The following is a 20,369-nucleotide window of genomic DNA, read 5'->3' as shown; positions in this document are numbered from 1 at the left end:
ATTGAGCACAGGATGTCTTCACTGACTCATCCCTTACAGCGGCATCCCTCAGTTGCCCCAGGTAATCTTCAAAGCAGAACACCATGATATCATTACACGTGCCATAATTAGTGACTTTGATAAAACATTTATCAGCAAAACCGCTTATCGATTAAGACTTTTAGCCTCACTGAGGTGCAAGAAGAGCTGCTTGGTGTGAAACCAGTGCTGCGAGATCTGTGGGGATACGCGTGGGTCGGGCTGCTGTGGGGACACAGTAATGTCTGTGTGGGGCTGTGGGGGCACAGCAGGGACACCGGGATCCATGGGGACACTGAGGACACAGCAGTGTCTGTGTGTGGTTGCGGAGGTTCGGAGGGACAGTCGGTTCTGTGGGGACACCGCGGGCACAGTGGTGCCTGTGCTGGGCTGTGGGGACATTGAGGATACTGCTATCCCTTAGTGGGGCTGTGGGGACATTGAGGATACTGCTATCCCTTAGTGGGTTGTGGGGACATTGAGGATACTGCGATCCCTTAGTGGGGCTGTGGGGACATTGAGGACATTGAGATGCCTGTGCTGGGCTGTGGGGACATTGAGGACACTGCGATCCCTTAGTGGGGCTGTGGGGACATTGAGGATACTGCGATCCCTTAGTGGGGCTGTGGGGACATTGAGGACACTGAGATGCCTTAGTGGGGCTGTGGGGACATTGACACTGCGATCCCTTAGTGGGCTGCGGGGACATTGAGGACACAGCGGTGCCTGTGCTGGGCTGCGGGGACACCCCGGGAGCACACGGGACCCGCCACCCGCGGCCATGGCGGCGCCGAGGCTCGCACCGGGCATGCGCGGGGCCCGCTCGGCGCTCGCTCCCCTCGCCCCGCGCGTGCAGCACCGCGGCCAGCGCCCGCGCGCACGGGGCGGGGCGGGGCGGGGCGGGGCGGAGAGGGGCGGGGGCGCGCGCGGGCGCGGGCGGCGCGCGGAGCCGGAGCCGGGCACGGAGGCGGCTGTGCCGAGCGGAGCGCAGCCCGGCGCTGTCCAGAGCCTGCCCGGCCGAGCCCAGCCGTCGCCGCCGCGATGTTGGACCCGTCGTCCAGCGAGGAGGAGTCGGAGGAGCTGGTGGAGGAGGAGAGCGGCAAGGAGCCGCTGGCTCCCGCCGCGGCGCGGCTCTCGCCCAGCCGCCCCGGCGAGGGCCCGGGCGGCGGCGGCGGCGGCGGTGCCGGCGGCGGTGGGAGCGCCGGGGGGCTGCAGCCCGGCGGGCGCGGCAGCAGCGCGGCGCGGCCCGCCAGCCCCAGCCCCTCGGTGGCCAGCGAGAAGGAGAAGGACGAGCTGGAGCGGCTGCAGCGGGAGGAGGAGGAGAGGAAGAAGAAGCTGCAGCTCTACGTCTTCGTCATGCGCTGCATCGCCTACCCCTTCAACGCCAAGCAGCCCACCGACATGGCCCGCCGGCAGCAGAAGGTACCGGCCGTGCGCTGCCCTGTCTGCCCGGCTCTGCCCTGCCGGCCAGGCCCTGCCTCTCCTCTCCATCACCCTTCCTGGCTGCTGCCTGCCTGCCCCTGCCATCCGCCCACCTCCCTGCCCCCTTCTTATCTACTTGCTCCCCTAGATACCCTCTGCCTGCATCCCTGCCCGTTCCTCGCCTCTGCTGCTCCCCAGGCCTCGGCTCCCCGGGCACCCCAAGGGCACTCCCGGCACAGGGCACCTTGGGCCCGCCCGGTGCGGTTTGCCGGCAGCAGCCCTGTCCCGGGGCTCGGGGCAGCCCCCGACCCCTGTCACCCTCCGTGCTGCTGCCCGACACGGTCTCGCACACAGAGCTGGCGCGGTGACATACATCGTTGCTTCTAGTTACGCAACATCGGGATTCGGGAACTTTGGGATGTTGGCAATCTAAAGGTTGTCGAAAGGAGATAAATGGGTTATATTGCTGGGAAACACCAGTTGTTGCCTCCTGCAAAGGGACTCCACAACTCCATGCTTACTGCAAAGTTTGCTTAACTGGGAGTGCTGGCGCTGACATGGGGAGTTGCCGAGTCTCAGTTCTACTTCTTGCAAGTGTTTATGTTTGGCGAGCTCCCCAAGACCGGCTTCCCGGCAAAATGCATCAGCAGAGGTTTGTGATGAGGTCTCTGCCACAGTCCTGCTCTTCCTCCCCCAGAGTGTCACCACAGCAGGGCTGTGTGCTGCTCCAGGCAGAGGCTGGGCAGGAGCGCTTCCCCTGGGCTCCCCATCTCCAGGCGCTGCCTTGGAGCTTGTTTCTCCTCTGAGGCACAAACTCATGGGCCAGGACAGAAATTAAGTTTCTTCTGACATTTTTCAGTCAACTGCAGCCAACTTTTTCCGTGTGGCAACCAGAGGCAGTCCCTGTGGCAGTCTGTGATGTAATGTAGCTCTCTGAAACAGCTGGCTTTTTGTCACCATTTTTGGTTGAATTTCTTAGACTGTAGTTTTAGCCTTGATACTGTTCTGTGTTCACAAATGACCTTTACAATTCAGGCAGACTCCTGGATGTAGTGATGCAAACGACATTCAGTTCTGCTACACCACAGAACTATTATTAGTCATTGCAACATACGGAGGTAGGAAAGTGTATCCGTACTGTATCATGTAGTTTAAAGGCAATATAGGACAATCTGTTGCTGGAAGGTTGAATGATCTGCTTTTGTTTGCTGAGCAAAGTACATAGCTGAAATTATAGCCAGGATTGGAGTTTCTTTTATCTCTTTCTTTTTCCCTACAATGCTTCTTAACAGATTGTAAATTTCCAAAGTAGTTTTGGCTTTTCTTTGCCTTGCAACTTCTTTGTGTTAGAGAAAGATGACGAAACTTACATTATTGTTAGTTTCACCGAAATAAACCCAAGTAAGTCCTACAACTGTTTCTCACATAAGAATGAACAGAAATTGACAAACAGCTTATTCAAAGGAGCATGCAGCATCTTAGCTCAGAGAAGAGTGGCTGGGAATGACAGTTTATAGTTCCTGAAATCAAAATAATGCACTGCAAAAGGACAAGAGAAAGGAAAGGAAAAGGTGGGGAATCAAGTGCAGATGAAACAAAGAAATGAGGAGTAATGACAAAAATTACAAAATGGGAGCAATAGTCAAGGGTATATGGAAGTTACACAGGATCTTGGAAGGAAATAATCGGGTTTCTGTGAAATGAAGAACATAGGGAAACATTTTTGGCTTATTAGGTGTGTCTTGGGGGCTGACAATCTTCTCTCAAACTTAGCAGTGAAATGGAATTGGGAAAGCTAAATTTACCATGATAACACATGTCAAATTCTTAAAAGGTGAATTAATTCTGGTTTTTTTGTATTCTCTAAAGTCCTGTATTCAGTTGTTGTGCTGAGAGTAGATCCTTCCCCTTTTTTCTTAGCCACGACTCCTGTTGAAGTCAGTTAAAGGAGTACCAGAGCCTGGAGTTTGTTGATGAGCTTTATGTACTGCTCTGCTTTGCTTTCCTCACACATCCCTCTGGCAAAGTGCACCCTTCCTTCTCTGGCTGGAAAGTGAGTGAAAGTGCAGGACTTGATCTCTCTTGAGCACCGAGCTTCAGTTGCAGTGTATTGGTTGGGTCTTCAGGAATGATGGAAGTATCAGGTGCTCAAGACTCACCAGACTGGAACAAATGCATTTTGCTTCTTAGGGGAAAGGTGAGAGAAAAGTGGATTTTGGTCCTGCTCTTCTGGGGGCTTCACTCATCAGCAGAGTAGGGATAAACTGCTTCCTTTCCCGTGTGCCATTTGCCTCTCCACCCTCACAGTCTGCAGTTTGCCAGGGAATTGTTTCATTCTTGAAGAAATAGGGAGCAGAAGATCCCCAAGCATAGTCATTTGCAGTCTCCAGGCTGATGTGCAGGACCATGCTCCCTCCTTTCCCAGTGGTGCTGGACAGAGAGGCTGCAGAGGGAGCTCCTTGATCCACTGCTCATGCTGGCTCCTGGAGATGGCAGGGCCTGAACCTGCCCACAGCAGTCACTGCCCATGGACAGGGCATGTGGGAGCCCCCTGGGGCCCTGCCCAGGTGAGGGGACCTGGCTTCACACCAAGCTGCTCAGACCCTCACCATGTCAGGGAGCTGCCACTGCAGATATGTCTGGGCAGAACTGTGCAGCAGCAAGTGCTGGGGATCTGTCCCAGCCCTGCTCAGCAGGTTCTGCCCGGCGCTGGGAGGAGAAGGATGAGAGGTTTGGCTTCACCTGGCTCACAGCTCTCCCCTGTAGAACAGGAGATGCTGTGACCCTGAACACAGCCCTGGCAGGTGACCATGGCTTTGCAGGTGAGGCAGTGAAGCTGTTGCCCTGCAGGGTGGTTTCCTGGCTGGGTTACCTGATAACAGCCAGCCCTTGCCCAGCACAGCTGAGATGGGCAGTGTTACTCTCAGCACACTGTATATCCCTGTGGTACCTCCCCTGAGGTGTGTAATCCTCCCTCTTTGATCCTGCAGTGTCAGAGCTGGCTGGTGCCCCGGGGGCTGCGTGTTCGGGTGCTGTGAATGCACAGCAGGCACCAGCTGTGCAGCCACACATGCAGGTGTAGTGCTTCAGAGCTGGAAAATGCAGCCTGGTGTTCTGCAGCACCTATGAACCACCCTGGAATAAAGAGAACTCTGTAGCTAAGGTGCTGTTGTACCACAAAGGTAATTAGATAAATTAGAATGTATACGAGAGAGAAGAGAGCAGTGGGAGTGAATGGATGGTGTAGATGGATATTTACTGCATGTGGGCATGACAGCACACCAGAAGCAAACTCTGTGTTTCAGATTTCCAGATGAATTTAAGCAGATGCCACTCAGAATTGGTATTTTTCTGATCCTGACATCCCAGACATTTCATCAACAAAGAAAAAACTGTTTTTTAGATCAGTGTGTTCAGGTCTACACCTCTGCTTTGGGATTATTTTGATGTATATGGGGTAAGGCTCCATCTGAGTAACTACACATCTATGATGTCTACCTTTAAGTTCTTTTATTTACATCTCACTAGCAGTATTTCCTAAGGGAAAACAAAAAAGGCTTATTAGATACCTGCCTGTGCTTACTTCTCACTTAGGCTTCTTTTTTAAGCCACCACTGAATTCCAGGCATATTTGAGATGCAGACAGTGGTCTGCAAGATACTCATCCCTGTAAATCTTAGTGAAAATAGGGAGATTTCATTTTCATCTTCTGCCCCAGATGGGAGGAAGGCGCAGTGTGTGGGCAGCCCTCACTACACACTGGGGAATCTGGGCAAGAGACCTACTGAATGAGGAGGAAGAGCTGCCATCAGAGCTTACAATATTGCTGGACATGGAAGGCTCCAGCCTCACAATGCAGATCAGGAGGAAAGTGGCTTTGCCAGCTCCATGGCTCTCGGAACAACGTGTTTTATTACTGCAGATGGCACTGAGCTTGGTAATTGCTTGCCCAGGATGTGTGTGGTCTTTCCTCTAGCTCCTGCTGATTTGTTGGAAGTAGAGTTGAGACGACCAGTTGTGCTTGGTGCCTCTTCCCCCTTGATCCCAACTGCCTGAAGCCTTTGGGAAGAGAGCTCAGCTGGCAGCCTTGGGATGTTGAGCAAGGTGTGTGTCTGTAGTGATGCAAACCAAGCATCCTTGGATATGGGTTGTACCTCGTGCTAAGTATCTCTGCAGCATGGCAGTCAAAAGTCAAAAGCACAGCCCTAGAATCAGTGTTTGCTCCTTCAAAATAGCATAAACTGAAAACACTTGTTGGGAAAGGGACAGCAGGAAGAACTTTTTAGGAGATAAAATGTGAAGAGCACATTAGGTCAGATGTTGCTGCAGTTGTGGTTGCCATAGCCTGTTTTCCTTCCTGCAGAACAAGGGAGTAGGCAGGCAGGAGAGTAAATGAGTTCCCAGTGGGATAAATGTGGAATGAAAAAAGTTCCAGATTTGTTGCAGATTACCAGGGCTGCTCCTGGGAGAAGTGGCTCATGATTTGGGTCCCCGTGTAAGCCTGTGGGATGACGTCAGGTGCATTAGCAAAATTCTCAGTCAAATTCAGCAAAGTGCTTAAGCTTGTGCTTTGCTGAATGGTGATTGATTTAAGCACAGTGCTTAATGCAGAACAGGTGTGAGGGGTCAGAGCTGTTCAGTCGGTTACAATGCATCTTAAAATACTGAATTTCTGCAATTTCAGCAGGCACACAGATGCTACAACAGTTAGAACATAGTAAAGCTAGTGCAGCCTTCCAAATAATCACATACTTCTTCCTTATCATGGGTTGGATTGTTACTCTCATGCCATACTTACACCAGTTCTCTCATAAAACCACCAACACATTGTTCTTCTGGGACAGACCCTGAACTCAGGTGGTGTTGGGACTTGTTTTAGCAGCTTTCTGCTGGAGGAGCTTTTTTTTGTGGTCGGATTTTGCTCTGCTGGTCCCAGGAAACCCTTGGAGATTTTTTGTTTTCTCATCTCTGCAGGGCAGCAAAGGTAAAGACGATGCTCTGCTTGTTTTCTGTTTGTCCCTCAGTTGCTGTCTAGTGCTGTTTAAGAAACAGATGCCGGGTCCAGGCTGCTCTCAAGCACGAGCTGGACCTCATGTATTGTTCTGTACTTGCAGCAAAGCTTGCAGGATAATTATTAGTGCTATGCTTATACAAACAAGGAAGAGTAGTTAGGAGCTGGCTTCACTACTCAGATGCTCTTTGCCAGCCCTGAAGTGAAGGTGAGCCTGCTTGCAGAGCATTACCATGGCGAGGAAGGTCTGGCACATCTGACATGCTGTGCTGCTCAGCAGTGTGGAGTGCAGAATGTGATTACTGTGCTCGAATTGTCTGGAATCTGCAGAAAACGGTTGCTTTCAGTTAAAACACTTATCATTTATTTTGCCAGTGCCTTGCCTTAATTTTATTCTAGGAGATATTAATTATTTGTCATACTTTGGCTATTTATGTACTTGCAGTTTATTGGATTGTGAAGTGGGTAATTAAATAGGCTGTGAGCTTGGTCTTTGGCTGTTATAAAACTTTGCAGTTCTTGATCCATAGCCTGACATTTCAATTATTGTGGGTGGCACCTCTTGGGCCAGAGATGTTATGAACTAAGAGTGGAGAAGACTTATCAGATCATGCAGCTCCAATCCCTGCTACAGCCCATAGTTTCAAAAGGTGCAATTTATGGCCTTGCTTTGCATAGTCTAGACACTCTCCCTGAAGCACTTTGCCTCTTGCACAACTTGTAATTCCTTCTGCTGAATGGTGAGTCACTTGTTCTCCATTTACCTATGTGGAAAGTGGCCGGCAAGTCATTTCCCTATGCAATTTTTTGTTAGCTGGAGAAATATTTAATTTGTTTTTAGCTTATTTAACAGTAGCAGCCCAGCCATCACAACTCTTCTGGAAGCAGTGTGTGTATACAAATCCCAGTTACTGCCAGTGCTGTAGTCCAGAGTGGTTCAAGGTAAACATCCTATTTCTATTTCATTATGTAAACTTGATCAGTATGTTAAGACTAATCAATACAGTATGATCAATAAAGCTGTTGCTTGGAGAGTGTTGATGTGAATCCAGCTAGTGGCTTCAGCAGCGCCAGGGCTTTGCTCACAGAATGACCTCTAGAAATCACATATTTTAGTGTGTCTTTATGAATTAAGACTAATTAAAGCAGTAGAGGTCCCTTAAAACAGCAGACAAAGGAGCTTTCCCTGGTGGTGAGCAGCTCTTCTCCATTTGTCACCCAGGAGGGCAGGTGGGATTTGATGGATGTCCCCTCAAAGGTCTTCCCTTCCTGGAAGCAGAACTGGATGAGGTTCAGGGGAATGTGCCACCTCCCTGCCCAGCTCTTTTAGAGAGTGGTGCAGGCATGGCAGGACAATCAGAATTGTCTCCTCACCTTGGATACTCCTTATACAAGTGGCACCACTAGCTCCCAGTGGATCAGAATTGGGCCACCCTTCTTGAAGGGCACGCTCCAAGGTCCACCAAGAGCCTCCAGCTGCCTCTTCATGAAGGTGGGAGAGAGATGGAGTTCCCCTTTGTCATTACCTTGTAGGTACTGACAAAAATAGACAGAGCATCCTAGCCTGGCACTTGCTTAGGAAGAAGTTATTTGTGGGTACAGGATATTTGGGTTGTTTCAACCAGGTTTTCTTCTGAATTGTGTGGGTTTCATTCTTAAAACAGGACATAAAGTGCAGTTGCTGAGTGTTTGATGTTAACCTTTTGAAACTGTTGTTTGAAAAAGTGCTTTTAGTGATAATATTTGGTATTGTCTGTGATTCAGGCTGATAAAGTCAGACATTTTCTAGAATTTAAACACCTGAGTCAAAGAGTCATGCAAATATTTATTCAGCTTAGGATAAGTGATGCTGTATTTGTAGTTGTCATAGTTCAAAACCTGTCTGCTTCACAATAAGGTTGAGAACTTGGACTTCTAGCAGTATCAGGTATGTAGTGACCCTCATGGGCATCTCCCCATATGTAAATGTTAATATTTGATGAAGAAACTTAATGAAATCTAGATTTAGTAATGTTTTTCTGGGCCAGAAGGGCAGATTTTTTTAGTGACAGTGCTGTGGTGTTTATCTTTGGGGATTGGCAATGCTATGTGCAGATCCTGAAAGAGCCCCATGGACTTCAGGCTGATGCCACACTGCCTTTGTGCAATACCCTGACAAATAGGGCTGATGGTCCAGCACTGGCCTTTTGTGATCTTGTGTGCTAAATTAGGGTGACATTCACACAAGGGCAGGGTGCTTTTAGACTTTCCAAAATGAAGAGTCTTCAAATCTAGCTTTGTCTGTAGAGCCTCTGCAGACCACCTTCTGCTCTTTTTAGGATTTAGAGCAACACTTGATTATTTAGGATTAGCATTTCTGAACTGGATCTGATCCTGTACAGGCATGGAGCAGAGTGACTCTGTCTGTGCAAGTCTGTCACTCACTGTATGTCTTCAGCCAGGTGAAGAATTTTTTGGGGAAAAAAAATTCAATAAACTTTTTGGCAGTGGAAAAGAAGTACTTGTTTATGGTGTAGTCATTGCCTGATGCACTTCTGCAGGAGAAAGAGGCAGCTGCAGCACTGTGGCTGCACAGACTCAGTTCAGTCTCTTGGAGCAGGGATAAAATGGGGTGATGTGCTTCCAATTGCCTCTCTGGCATAGGGGAGGACAGTAACAGGGAGGAAAGGCTATTTTCCAGGCACATACCTTGAAGAGCTACTGATAGAAGAAGCTATTTGTTAATAATTGTCTTGTTGAAGCAGACTCAGAGGTTGCCTTATAAAGAGCAGTGTCTGCTGTAGCATTTGAATTAGATTTCTATCATTTCCATTTGATCATGAGAACCCATTGAGCTGGAGAGGATGGCAGTGGGAGTTTGCAGATTCTGTAAGTTTGTAGCAGCCACTGATGTCTGTTAGTTGCAGTGTGTGCCTTCAATTGATGAAGTTTGCAGGGCTGGCTGACTCCTCTAGGACTCCATTCTCCCTTTCCTGGGACATTTAAGTTACCAAGGCACGTGATGCTGTTGGCATTCCCATGGGGTGTAGAAGACTTCAATTGGATTTTACCTCTTTAAGCACCACAACCCACAAGTTTTTCCCTACCTCCACATGGGGAGCAGCCTCATGCTTTCCTTGGAGAGGGACAGTGATTTGTCTTTGTTGGTAGGGATGTGGATGTGTGCCTGAGGGTCATCTCAGAGCCCAGAGTGTCACAGCCAACATACAGACTCTGGCTGGCCCTGGTGCTCCTAAATACAGCTCTGTGCTCACTGATCTTGGTTCTACAAGAAGGCACCCACCCATCTGATTTCCAGCTGGTGCTTTGCTTGGAAACAGACTCTTATCCCAAGGAGAGATTTGAGGGAGCCTTGTCCAGCCAGTTGGCCAAGTGAACCTAAATACTACAAAGACACTTTGGGAAGAAATTTCTGGGCTTGCTCTGTCCAGCCTTACATGTGGAAGGGAGAAGCTGCTCCATGAACAGCCAGCCAGATGCAACCAGTAATCCCCTCAGGTGTCCCAGTCTCTGTCCTCCAGTGGGTGTGGGTTGGGAAGGAAGGAGCATTCAGTTACGTTTTAGGCACAGAAAATCCTGGATGATTTGGAAACAATTAGTTGCAGCCATACAGAAGTTCTGGCAAATTGCTGCCAATGCTGCCAGGGGCTGTAGTTTTTGCAAGGAGGTGGTTTCACTTTGCCTGATGTGCTGTTGCAGGGGATCAGCTCCTCCCACACCTCAGCAGCAGAGGATTTAGGCAGCTGGAAGGTGATGTGGGTATCACATAAGCAGAACATCAAGCAAAGGCAGTTTTCTTCAATGATGCCAAATACCTTTTCCTAATTCAGCAAGAGGGCACAAATGCTTTTGCATGTTGTATGTAACAAGTTTGCTTTTATTGCCTCCACCACTAGTCTTCCCTCCTAGCAGGCTGCTCCCATTCTTCTTGCAGCCAGAGATGACAGACTCATCTCTGCCTCGGGAGGAAGCTAATGGGGTGATGCAGCAGGAGCCAGCTGCCCTGCTGCCTGCATGGTGACATGCAAGGAGGAAGGAAGGCCACAGCCAGCAGTTCTTCAGCCACAGGCAAGGCTGCATAACCTGAGAGAGGTGCAAAAAACCAGCACTGTGCCTCCCAGCCTGGCTCCACAGACACCCTCTGCCAGTCAGACCTCTAGGCAGAAGCCATCTGCTACTGCTGTCTGGGGATGTTCTGAGCTGCATGGGGTTGGTTTTTGGTGCATAGCAAAGAGCTGGCTGGAGTTAGGGCTGCAGAGATGTTGTGTGTGTGCTCAGTCCTTTGTGAGGGCACAGCAGCTCCCAAAATCGACATTGATGCTCTGTGATAGGAAAGAACAGGGAGCAGGGAAGGGCTGGAGGTCTGGCTGAGGGAGTTTGGAGTTGGGAAGTTTCAGCTTTGCTCCCTCCCTTTTATGAGGTATTTGGTGCTTAATATGCAAACTTTTCCTCTCTGGAAGGGTACTTGTGAAGGAGCTGGGGCAGGGAGAAGGGATTGCTGGCAGTTCTCAGGTGTGGCTGTGTTTTTCTTTTCCATCTCCCATTTTCTCTGCATCGGGTATGCCCAGGGCTGTGCAGAGATGGTGAGAAATAATATCCTTCTAGCCTCTAGATGTGTCAAGAGAGAGCTGGTGTCCTCAAAAGACTTCAGTTGATCGTACAGTGGTGGATTATGTTGGTCAATGCTCAGCCTGGTATGATTTCTGCTTGTTTATGGGTTCCTGGACTTCAGTGGTACCTTCTACTCTGAAAGATGTTGGTTGTACTTCTGCAAAGACCCTACCACTGCCTTCAGCTGTGGTCTTATGGGTTTTATCTACTCCAAGGGCTACTTCTTTCCCAGAATTTCTCATGGCACATTTCCTCACAGCCTGAGCCCCAAGCCCAAGAGGGAGAGCTGCAGTTGGTGCAGTTCCAGCCTTGCTGGAACAAGTGTAGTGAGGGAAGGCTGTGCAGGCAATGGCATCAGAGAGCCTGTTTTTTAAACAGTGAACTGTCTGCTTGTAGCAGCTACCCTGAGACTGCATGGCTGAGCCATGGGTGTCCCCTTGAGGGTTCATCAGCCTGGGAGGGGGCTATGAGCAGAGCAGAGCATGCCTGAGGCACGGATAGGAAACAGAAGAAACACGCCAGTGCCAGGATGGAGGAAGTTAATTTGACACTTGAATTACACTTTTAAACTTATTTTGCTTGTTTTTAAGTGCTGTTACAAGTGCATATGTGCAAAGGTTATGAACTGAGCAGGACGGGGTCTCCATGGGCATTGTTAGATTTCTCCATCAATACTGAAAGCCACTGAAGTGCCTGGTCTCCTGTGCCATACACATTGCTGGTTGATATAAAATGGATGTTACTTTCTAAGGCTGCATTTCATCCCTGCTGCTGAGCTTTTATTTGGAATTCCTCAAGCTATGACCTCTGAAGCCTCTGTGGCAAAGCTCCTGCTTGGTACATATTTCATGCAGCAGGATGTGAGTGATAGAAATTCTTCCTGTAATTTCATCTCTCTGTAAACTCCTTTCTCTCAGCTTCTGTTGCATGCCAAAATATTCCTTTCTGCATAGAAGTCACCCCAAAAGTGATTCAGATCCTGCTGAGCAGGACAGTCTTCCTACCACCTATTTATAGTGCATGCAATTACCCTCCATGCATCTCGGAATTCTAATTGCCTTTTTATTGCTGTTTGTAATGTGTTAAAGGTTTTTTGAATGCTCATGCCTTGTGTTCTCATTAGCTCTATTTATTCCTCCTTTGGCTCCCTTCCTCAACCTCATCAAATTTAGCATCTTCATGCCTCCAGGGCCTTGGGCAGCTCTGCCACTTCTGACTTCTCCCATGTCCTCACTTGTGTTGCTGCTCCAGATGCTTTGTATTCCCCAGTCTCAGTCTGACATGCTCCTGGGACCTGTCCCCTGGAAGGGGCTCTGTGCCTGCTGTGATCCCTTTGCTGGGCAGGGTGGCTCAGGGAAGGTGCCTCATTGTCATGCCTCAGACAGGGCTGTTTAGCATGCTGAGGCTGCCCAGGCAGTTGAAAGGGAGTATGTGATTTCTAAATAGGGAGCAATGATCAAGAATCTGGGGAGCAGCTGGTCATAGAGACTGGGAGTGGGTAACCCAGGTGGGATGGAGGTGCTGTGGCCTGGGGTGCACTGCATGGGTTTGTTTCGCCAGGGTGGCCCCAGAGCTGCTGTATCACCAATGTCACCCTTGTGACAAAGCCCTTCTCTAAAGCCACAGTCTCTTGGGCTGGGGGCACATACAGCTGGTATCACTGAGATTGCTTTTTTTTTTTTTTTTTTTAAGAGCTTCATGTGTATCCTGTACCAGTTTTCACTTGATGGGCTTGTACAGCAACTGGCACCTGGGTGGGTCACTGGGGACAAGCAGTAGCCTGTGTTTGTCTTGTCTGGTTTCTGGAGTGCAAAGTCCTTTACGATGTTGTTTGCTTTATGTTTTAGCCTTGTTGTGTGGCATTTCCATAGCTCAGATTAATTTAATTATCCCCTGAGGTGCTTGCTTGCTCACAGTTGTCCAGGACTTTATTGCCCTCCTCTCGTGTATTGAGGAGCCCACACAAATCTGAATCATCAGTAAATGTAATCACGGTGTTTGATGTTTGTTCTTCCAAGTCCATGATATATACAATGAATGAAACTGGTCTTAATACCCATCTCTGCCTCCCCTTTCAGCACTTCTTATGTTCCAACATGCTTATGTGCTGTGTACAGCCCTGCCACCCAATCCTACCAGCATTCATATTGACCAGAGGAATTAATGTTTTATGTAAAATTGTATCAAAAACCTTCTCACCCTGAAAGTAATTTATGGCCAGAGCTTGCCATCAGCAACTTTGGCATGTCTGCTAAGCAGGGTGTCTGCCCAGGGAGGGCTGAGCTCAGTAGCCTGCAGTGCTCTGTGGGCTGGGCTGAGGAGGGTGAGTGCTCTGTCTGCCAGCATCCAGTGTCCCTGCCTGCAGCTGCTCTGAGCCTCGACATGGTGGCACTTGTGACATGGGCTGTGCAGCGTTACTCTAGGCTGGCATCTTCCTCTGTGGGCTCTGGCTGAGTGTGAGGGTTCATTAGTCAACAAGAAAATAACTGAACTGAGACAGCCTGGAGCTCCTTGGTCTCAGTGGGAGTTTGCTGTTTCACGTTCCCTGTGAAAGGTGAAAGCAAAGGCAGAGCTTGGCAGTTTGAGCACTGACTGGGGGCTTGAGTTTGGGCCAGATTACGGGTCCAGCTCTTTGCTCACTTCTTCAGAGACTCACACAATTATCCAGATTTTTCTCGAGCTGTCATCAATAAGAAGGTGGTGAAAATATTACTCCTTCCTCTATAGAGCAGTGGAAGACAATTAAATCAGTATCTCACAAATTCTCACTGTTTAGTGCAGGATGCAGGTCTGGGTGAGCACTGGGGCTGGACCCAGTGAGAGTGGCCGTGCTGTAGCTCAGACATAGTCAGACACTGAGCACCAGGGGCTGCCCCTTCTGTGACTTGCTGTGTCCTCCAAGCACTTTTACAGCTGCTCCCTCTTAAAATAAGACAGTTAATAGTCTTGCATAATTCATGCTTACAAGTTGTACACATTTGATGATAGAAGGAGCCAATGTTTCATTTGCACACATGGGGCTTCATATAGATCTCAACAGCTCTGTGCACAGCAGCCGTGCACCCTTTCCTGCTGCTTGCATTTGGGCAGGTGGAGCAGGCTGCCTGCTGTTTCCACAGGCAGGGCAGTGCCTGCCTTGCCTGCAGCCTGCTCCTCTGACATTTCCTGAGCTTGTCATGGGCACTGCCCTCCTTCAGGAGGGACAATTGCACTCTAATGCAGAAGCAGGAAAGGAACATCTTCATCCTTATCGCTGTCAAAACCCGACTGCTGTGTGAGAGGAAGGCAGTCTGGAGTCCTGAGACTAGCTTTGCTTTGCTGGGAGTCTGTGGAGCAAGACTCTGCTCCAGATGGGCTCTCTTGGGATGCACATGGATGTGCTCTGCCTGCCCTTGCTTGGGGCTCTCTTGGTGCAAAATGTGGCCTTCAGATGTTTGTGCTCTGGTGAGGGCTCAGGCTGCAGGACAGTGACTGTGACTAACAGGAGATGGGCATTTTAACTAGTCTAGCAGCTCAGCTGCCCTCTGCTAAAGCCCACACAGTCAGGAGAAGAGAAAAATCTCTGATTCTTTCAGCCAAAGGCATAAGAGCCAGTGGCCAGCCAGAAGCAGCTGTTTGGTTGCTGCAGGTTTGGGAGGGAGTTACAGCTGCTCCAGTGGTGTGGCAAATCATCTCCATTTATCTTGTGGTGTTATGCCTCAGTGATGTCATAGGGTCTCTTTACATTGCACATATATTCAGACTAAGCAAATCACAGTAGTTTTCCTATTAAAATTTAATGATGAAAGATGACACTTATAAGTGATTTATTTTCTTTTTTCTCTTTAGCCAGTTGTTTCATTTGCTGTATAACCCTCATGCTAATGGTAATAATCTTTCTTTGCTGTGACTCAGGGGAACAGATGCACCTTTTGAATTTTGTTTTTACGTAGACAGAATCTTTGTGGTAGTCTGTTTCGTTTTTTTTTTTTTTTTTTTACAGCTCTGATTACTTGCTTTGCAATGCTGTGACCTATATTCAAGGTGAAACTTGAGATAAATACTTGCTTTGGGGAGAGAGGAACAACTATGTATTTGAGAAGATTAAGGCCTGTCAGGCAGCAATCCTCATTTCAATTAGACATCAAAATGCAAATCATCCAGACTTCAAAGTATGTCAAGGTGAGAGTAGAAAGGACTTTAATATATTCTGAGATTAAGTTGAAATCCTTGAGCACTTTAATTGTGCTTGGTTAGTTATGCTGTCTAGGAATGGTGTGGGGTAAGTCACAGTTGTGCAAGGAAGCCCTTCAGAGATAATTTTAGTCCCAGGACTTCAGGGTCTAAAGGAGGGATTTGCTCACCTGGATGCTTGGGAGACTTTGCAATGTTTGAAAAAGTGAATGACAGAGCGAGTGCGAGGACTGAAATATTTTTTAAATTTCTGCTTGAAGAGATTAGTTATGGTTTTATGAAATGTAAATGAAATTCCTACTCTTCATTCTCTTTTTCTTGTATCTCCTTCTGACTTCTCAAGCAAGCATTAATGAAAAAAACTGGGGGTGAGAACCTGCAAAAAAATCAACTTGTCCCTGTTGAAACCATGGGTACAAGGTCGTAGCTGTTTATGTAACAAATCTCACAGGATTCAAAAAAGTCCTTGGTGTTGTCTTGTGCAATTTTTCAGAGGTGTTTATGGAGTCACAGCACTGCTCTGCACCAAAAATTGTAGCCATACACTGTAATTGTACATTGTGCTCATTTTTGTACCCTTTTTGTAGTTTCAATGATCACACTTGGTAAATATGACACCGAAGCTTAATGAAAAAAAATAGCAAAAATGCGAATTATGCATCTATCTTGTTTAAAAAAACATTTAATTACATTAGCATATAGACTCTGCACCAAAAAAACTTCTGTGGACAGAAAAACCTCTCTAAATGTCTGTGTTCTTGAGAGCTGGACCTTGTGTGAAGAGCATTTGCAGCCACCTCATATCAACCCCTTCCCCAGGGAGCCAAGCAGCCCCTGAGTTCCCCATGGCTGGCAGATCTCTCTGGGACCCCTGGGCATTGCTCTTTGTGCAAGGCAGATCTGGGCATTGCTCTTGGGAGCTGCTGGGCCTTGGTAACTCAGCAGAGGTGGGAAGGGCTACAAACAAGGAGGCAGAGCAAAGAAACAGCCTCCTGCATCATGCAGGCTGCTGCTGAATCACTGTTTATGCTGCTTCTGTACCTGCTGACTTGATGCATGGAAATAGGGTACCTCTATTTTTAGTGCTTACCTTGTGCATTCATGCACATGCACGGTGAAATTATACTTTTTGTAATGGGAGCAGTTCCTTGCCTACACAGGGAAAGTATTTCAGGGTTGTGGCACAGTAATGATTCCCAATTTCTTCCCTTCCTAAAATTGTCTGCACGAGGAGAGAGTGGGGAAGAGCTGCTTGCTCTCTGTAGTAATACAGGATGCCCTGAGTGCCTAAGGGCTGCCACTGCAATTGATGCCATTGAGACATAGTCCTGTCCCATTGCCCTCTGGCAGCAGAATTGCAGCTGCCAAATTTTATTCCATACCCTGCTGGTTTCCTTTACCCTCTCCTTTGGAACTTACTTGATACCTAAATAGGATTTATCAACTATTACAGCAGGACCACAGTGTTTTGGTTTGTTGCTGTCTGTTTTTAATCTGTGATTTATTTTTCCCCTGTTGATGCTAGTGGAGCAATATTGAGCTCTGTCAGCAGAGGAAAAGGTCCCAAGATGAAACCAGCACATTTGTGTTGGCAGGAATTGTGTGTTGGCTGTTACCTGCTGCTGCATTAATTGTGCTGTGAAAACAGGCACTGCTTTTGAGGTAATTTAGATATAAATTACCTGTATGAGCTGGGACATTCAAGTGAGGCAAAGCAGTGACTTGTTGGTAGCAAAAAATGACTGTTTTCACTGGGGACAAAGTCTGGTTTATTTTGTTAATGCTGCAGGAAGCCAGTGGTTGCTGGTGGAACATTCCAGTGAAAACAAAGCTTTTTCATTCTAATGCGTTGGGATTGACAATGGCATTTTGGGCTGAAAAGGAATAAAAAGTGCTCTGCTTTTAAATGGCTGTCATTCATGCGACAGCAGCTTTGTGACACTGTCTGTCCTCAGCTGTTGTGACTTCAGAAGTCAAGATTCCCCAGAGCTGATGAGATTATGTGACTCAGTCAAATATTCTTTAAAAGATACATTATTCCCTCCCTGGTATCCTCCTGGTGCATGGGGTGCTGGTCCCTGCCACCACAAAGCCTAGGAGTGAGTGGCTGCTGCTGCTAAAATGAGCAAAGTCAGTGACAGCAGATTGGTCTAAGTACTGTGTCCTGTGTAAGAAGTGTGACAAAAGGGTTGTCAGGATTCTGCCTTAAAATCCTGTGTCCAAAACCTTAATGATGTACTTGGCATCCATGAGGTTTTTCCAACTGCCCTCTTTGATTTGGGGATGGTTGCTGCTCTTGAATACTCGTCAAGTTTGGCATTGGCTAGGTGGGAATTGTGTCTTTGACCTGAAGCTCTGTAGCTTTGGTTTCTGGAAAGTCTGGGTGCTAAACTCTCATCTCCCAGCAGGTCTCATGTCTTAAACCACATGCAGCAGACCCTGTGGCAGGCTTGCTTTCCTTAGCTAGCTTATTCAGAGTCTCAATATCCAGAAATTAGTGTTGCCTCCAAATTCAGATCCATTTCTTAAATAACCATTTACTGTGCTGTGAGAGTTTGGTCTGGCCAGCAAGAATGACTTAGTGATTCTGGTACTCACTCTGGCCCAGTGATGCCTAATGTCTTTTGGATGCCCATTGTCATTACAGAGCCTTGGCACCCACATCCAGGAGAGTATGATGTCCTTGTGAAACCCTTGCTGGTCCAGTTTCTGTCCTTGTTTCAGGGATATTAGGAATGAAGCAGTTGCTTGCATCACTGCAGAGTAATTTTCTGCTCTGGAGCTACGCATAGATCTGCAGCACGTTCACTCCTCACTGCACACACAGCCCCAGCTTTTCCTGGTGTGAAAAGCCTGCTGAATTGTTTTAAAATGTCACAGCAGGAAAGATCTTTATTTCTTGTACTCCATCATTTATGTCAGCCCAACTTGTGAGCTGTTTGCCAGAAGTGTGCGGGTGTAAATGCACTGGCTTTACGTGAACCTGTTTTCTGCGTGTTTGTGGTTGCCCTGTTGAGGAGCATCATCAGCCAGTGCTGGAAAACTCCTATGGCAAAAGAGGGAAGAAAGGGAAGAGGAGAGCTGAGGAGAGATGGGAGGAAGGTGCTCATCTTGAAGCAGAAACACCATTTGCTTCTGCTTCACCTCCCTACAAAGAGACAAGCTTTTGGACTGTGCAAGGACACTCCCCCCCATAGGTGGGAATAAAGCAGGGCAAGGGCTACCCAAGAGTAGCTGTTTAGAAACAGATCCATGGTACCTCTTGGTTTTGGGGAGAGAAGCACTGAAGGTTTAGGCACATAATGTCCTTTTTTTCTGGACCTCAAACTGGACTCCCAAAGATTTTTAAAGCTAAGCCTCATGAGGCTGAAAAGGCATGCAAGGAGCCTCAGCTCTCCTCGAGGCTTCAATTTTAAGGATTATTCAGAGATTTGCAAATTAGAAAGGTGCTGAAGCCAGTTGCCTTGAGCTTCAGTGGAGAAGCATTTGATGGTATGTGGCATCTTGCAGATTAATTCCCAGGCACCATCCCCTGTTGGTGGTACTTTTCCATCACTGATGCTGTCTGCGGCCAGAGCTCTACTTGGCTTATAGCCACACTCCAAGGCACAGAGAAACCAAGGCAAGGAGAAGACAGCCTGAGCACAACCTGTGCAGAGAAGGTGCTCCCAAAATCTGTGCTGGCTGCCAGCTCTTTGTGCTCTGTGCCCAGGGAGATGCCAGTGGCTGTGCCAGGGATGCTCTGGTGCTCAGTGTGGGGTATGGGATGTCTGGTCAGACACCTGAGCAGACGGATTGGAGGTGAATATCTTGTTAGAGCAAAGCCATGTGCCTGCCTTGCCTCTCTGCTCTCTAATTGCTGCCTCTGTGCTTCCTATCTGCATCCAGTAAGCAAGCTGCTGGGTAGTTAATTACTGCTCTGGTCTGAGTGCTGTATTATAGTCCATTCTGTCAATACTAATTGTTTTATAGAAATATGAAGTACCTCTTCCCCTTTCCTCCAAGGACTTTGAGATGCAATGTGAGCTTTAATGATATCATTCTCCCCTTCTGTCCACTGTGACCAGGAAAGTATCTCCCATTTTCAGAGGGCACTTAGGGCTATTGGAGAGTCATGAGCACTCTGCATTTGGGGTCTGTTCCTGTGCCTTTCCAAAAAAGCTCTTTCCTTGTCCTGGTGTCTTTGGTGCTGTGTATTTATAACTAAATCAATTGCAACCCAAGATCAGAGCTATGATTATCAATTGTCCTGATGAATCCAGGCAGTGCTTCCTTACATTGTTCCCTTCCTGGGTGGGGTTTCTTCTTGCTTTTCAACCTTTAGTTTAATAAATAGGTGCAAAAGAATATAAGTCACTTAAGCAAGAGTTTTAGGTGGACATCTACTGCGACTGCACACAGTAGTGTGTAAGGATAATTCCCCCTTTCAGGCATGAAAATTGTCAGCTCTTGGCATTCAGTTGTATCTCCATGTACTTGCATTAAACTAGGTGGGCAACCACAGGTGATGGCTCTTTGCAAGGGGCTTTATAATTTTGAATGTGTTTTTATTATTTCCTTGGAGTAAACACCAAATAAACCCACATTCATTAATAATTAAAGAAAAGTAAATTTAAATGTGCTCTGTGTGAGTTGAGCTTCAGGTGTGTTTGTAGTGACTAATGTTTTGGGGCTGTGCTCTGGTTCTCTTTGCCTCACTGGAGGTTTTGCTGTTAGCTTTTAATCATTAGTGGCATTGTACAGAGCAGGATGAATTCCCAGATGAGCACCTGTGATCTGTACTATCTGTCATGCAGAGATGAAACAGGAAAGCAGGGAAGAGCTCTCTGCCTGCCTGTGGGAAAGGCCCTGCCACTGGGATGCTCAGACCTGATCCTGACTGCTTTCTGTACCTACAGCTTCCTGCAGAAGCCTCAAAAATGAGATATGGGTGTGCTTGAGGGTGCTGGTGTGATTTTATCAGAGATGGGAAGGATTTGTTGGCAGAAGGATGGATGGCAGAGTCCTGTTCCCAGTGGGGTGTGGAGGATGAGAAGTGTTTTAGCCCTTCCCTACATGGCACCTTCTGCTTGGCACGTGCCTCTGTGTGCACAGCACAGCTGCAGGTGCACGTCCTGGTGCTCAGATCAGGGCT

General features: G+C 47.9%; 1 protein-coding gene across 7 annotated transcripts in view; it reads left to right on the top strand.

Annotated features, from left to right (window-relative positions):
- Positions 1-979: 979 nt before the first annotated feature.
- CADPS (calcium dependent secretion activator) overlaps positions 980-20,369 on the top strand; it is a 202,290-nt gene continuing 182,900 nt past the window's right edge. For all 7 annotated transcript variants that reach the window (XM_079316651.1, XM_079316650.1, XM_079316648.1 and 4 more), the window contains exon 1: positions 980-1,440. In XM_079316651.1, the coding sequence (XP_079172777.1) occupies positions 1,060-1,440 (381 nt within the window). In that variant the 5' untranslated portion in view covers positions 980-1,059. The remainder of the gene's footprint in view (positions 1,441-20,369) is intronic.

Source organism: Erithacus rubecula, assembly GCF_903797595.1.
Source record: "Erithacus rubecula genome assembly, chromosome: 13".
Taxonomy (NCBI): Eukaryota; Metazoa; Chordata; class Aves; order Passeriformes; family Muscicapidae; genus Erithacus; species Erithacus rubecula.
The sequence above is the reverse complement of the archived record's forward strand: the minus strand, read 5'-3'. Positions and strand labels throughout refer to the sequence as shown.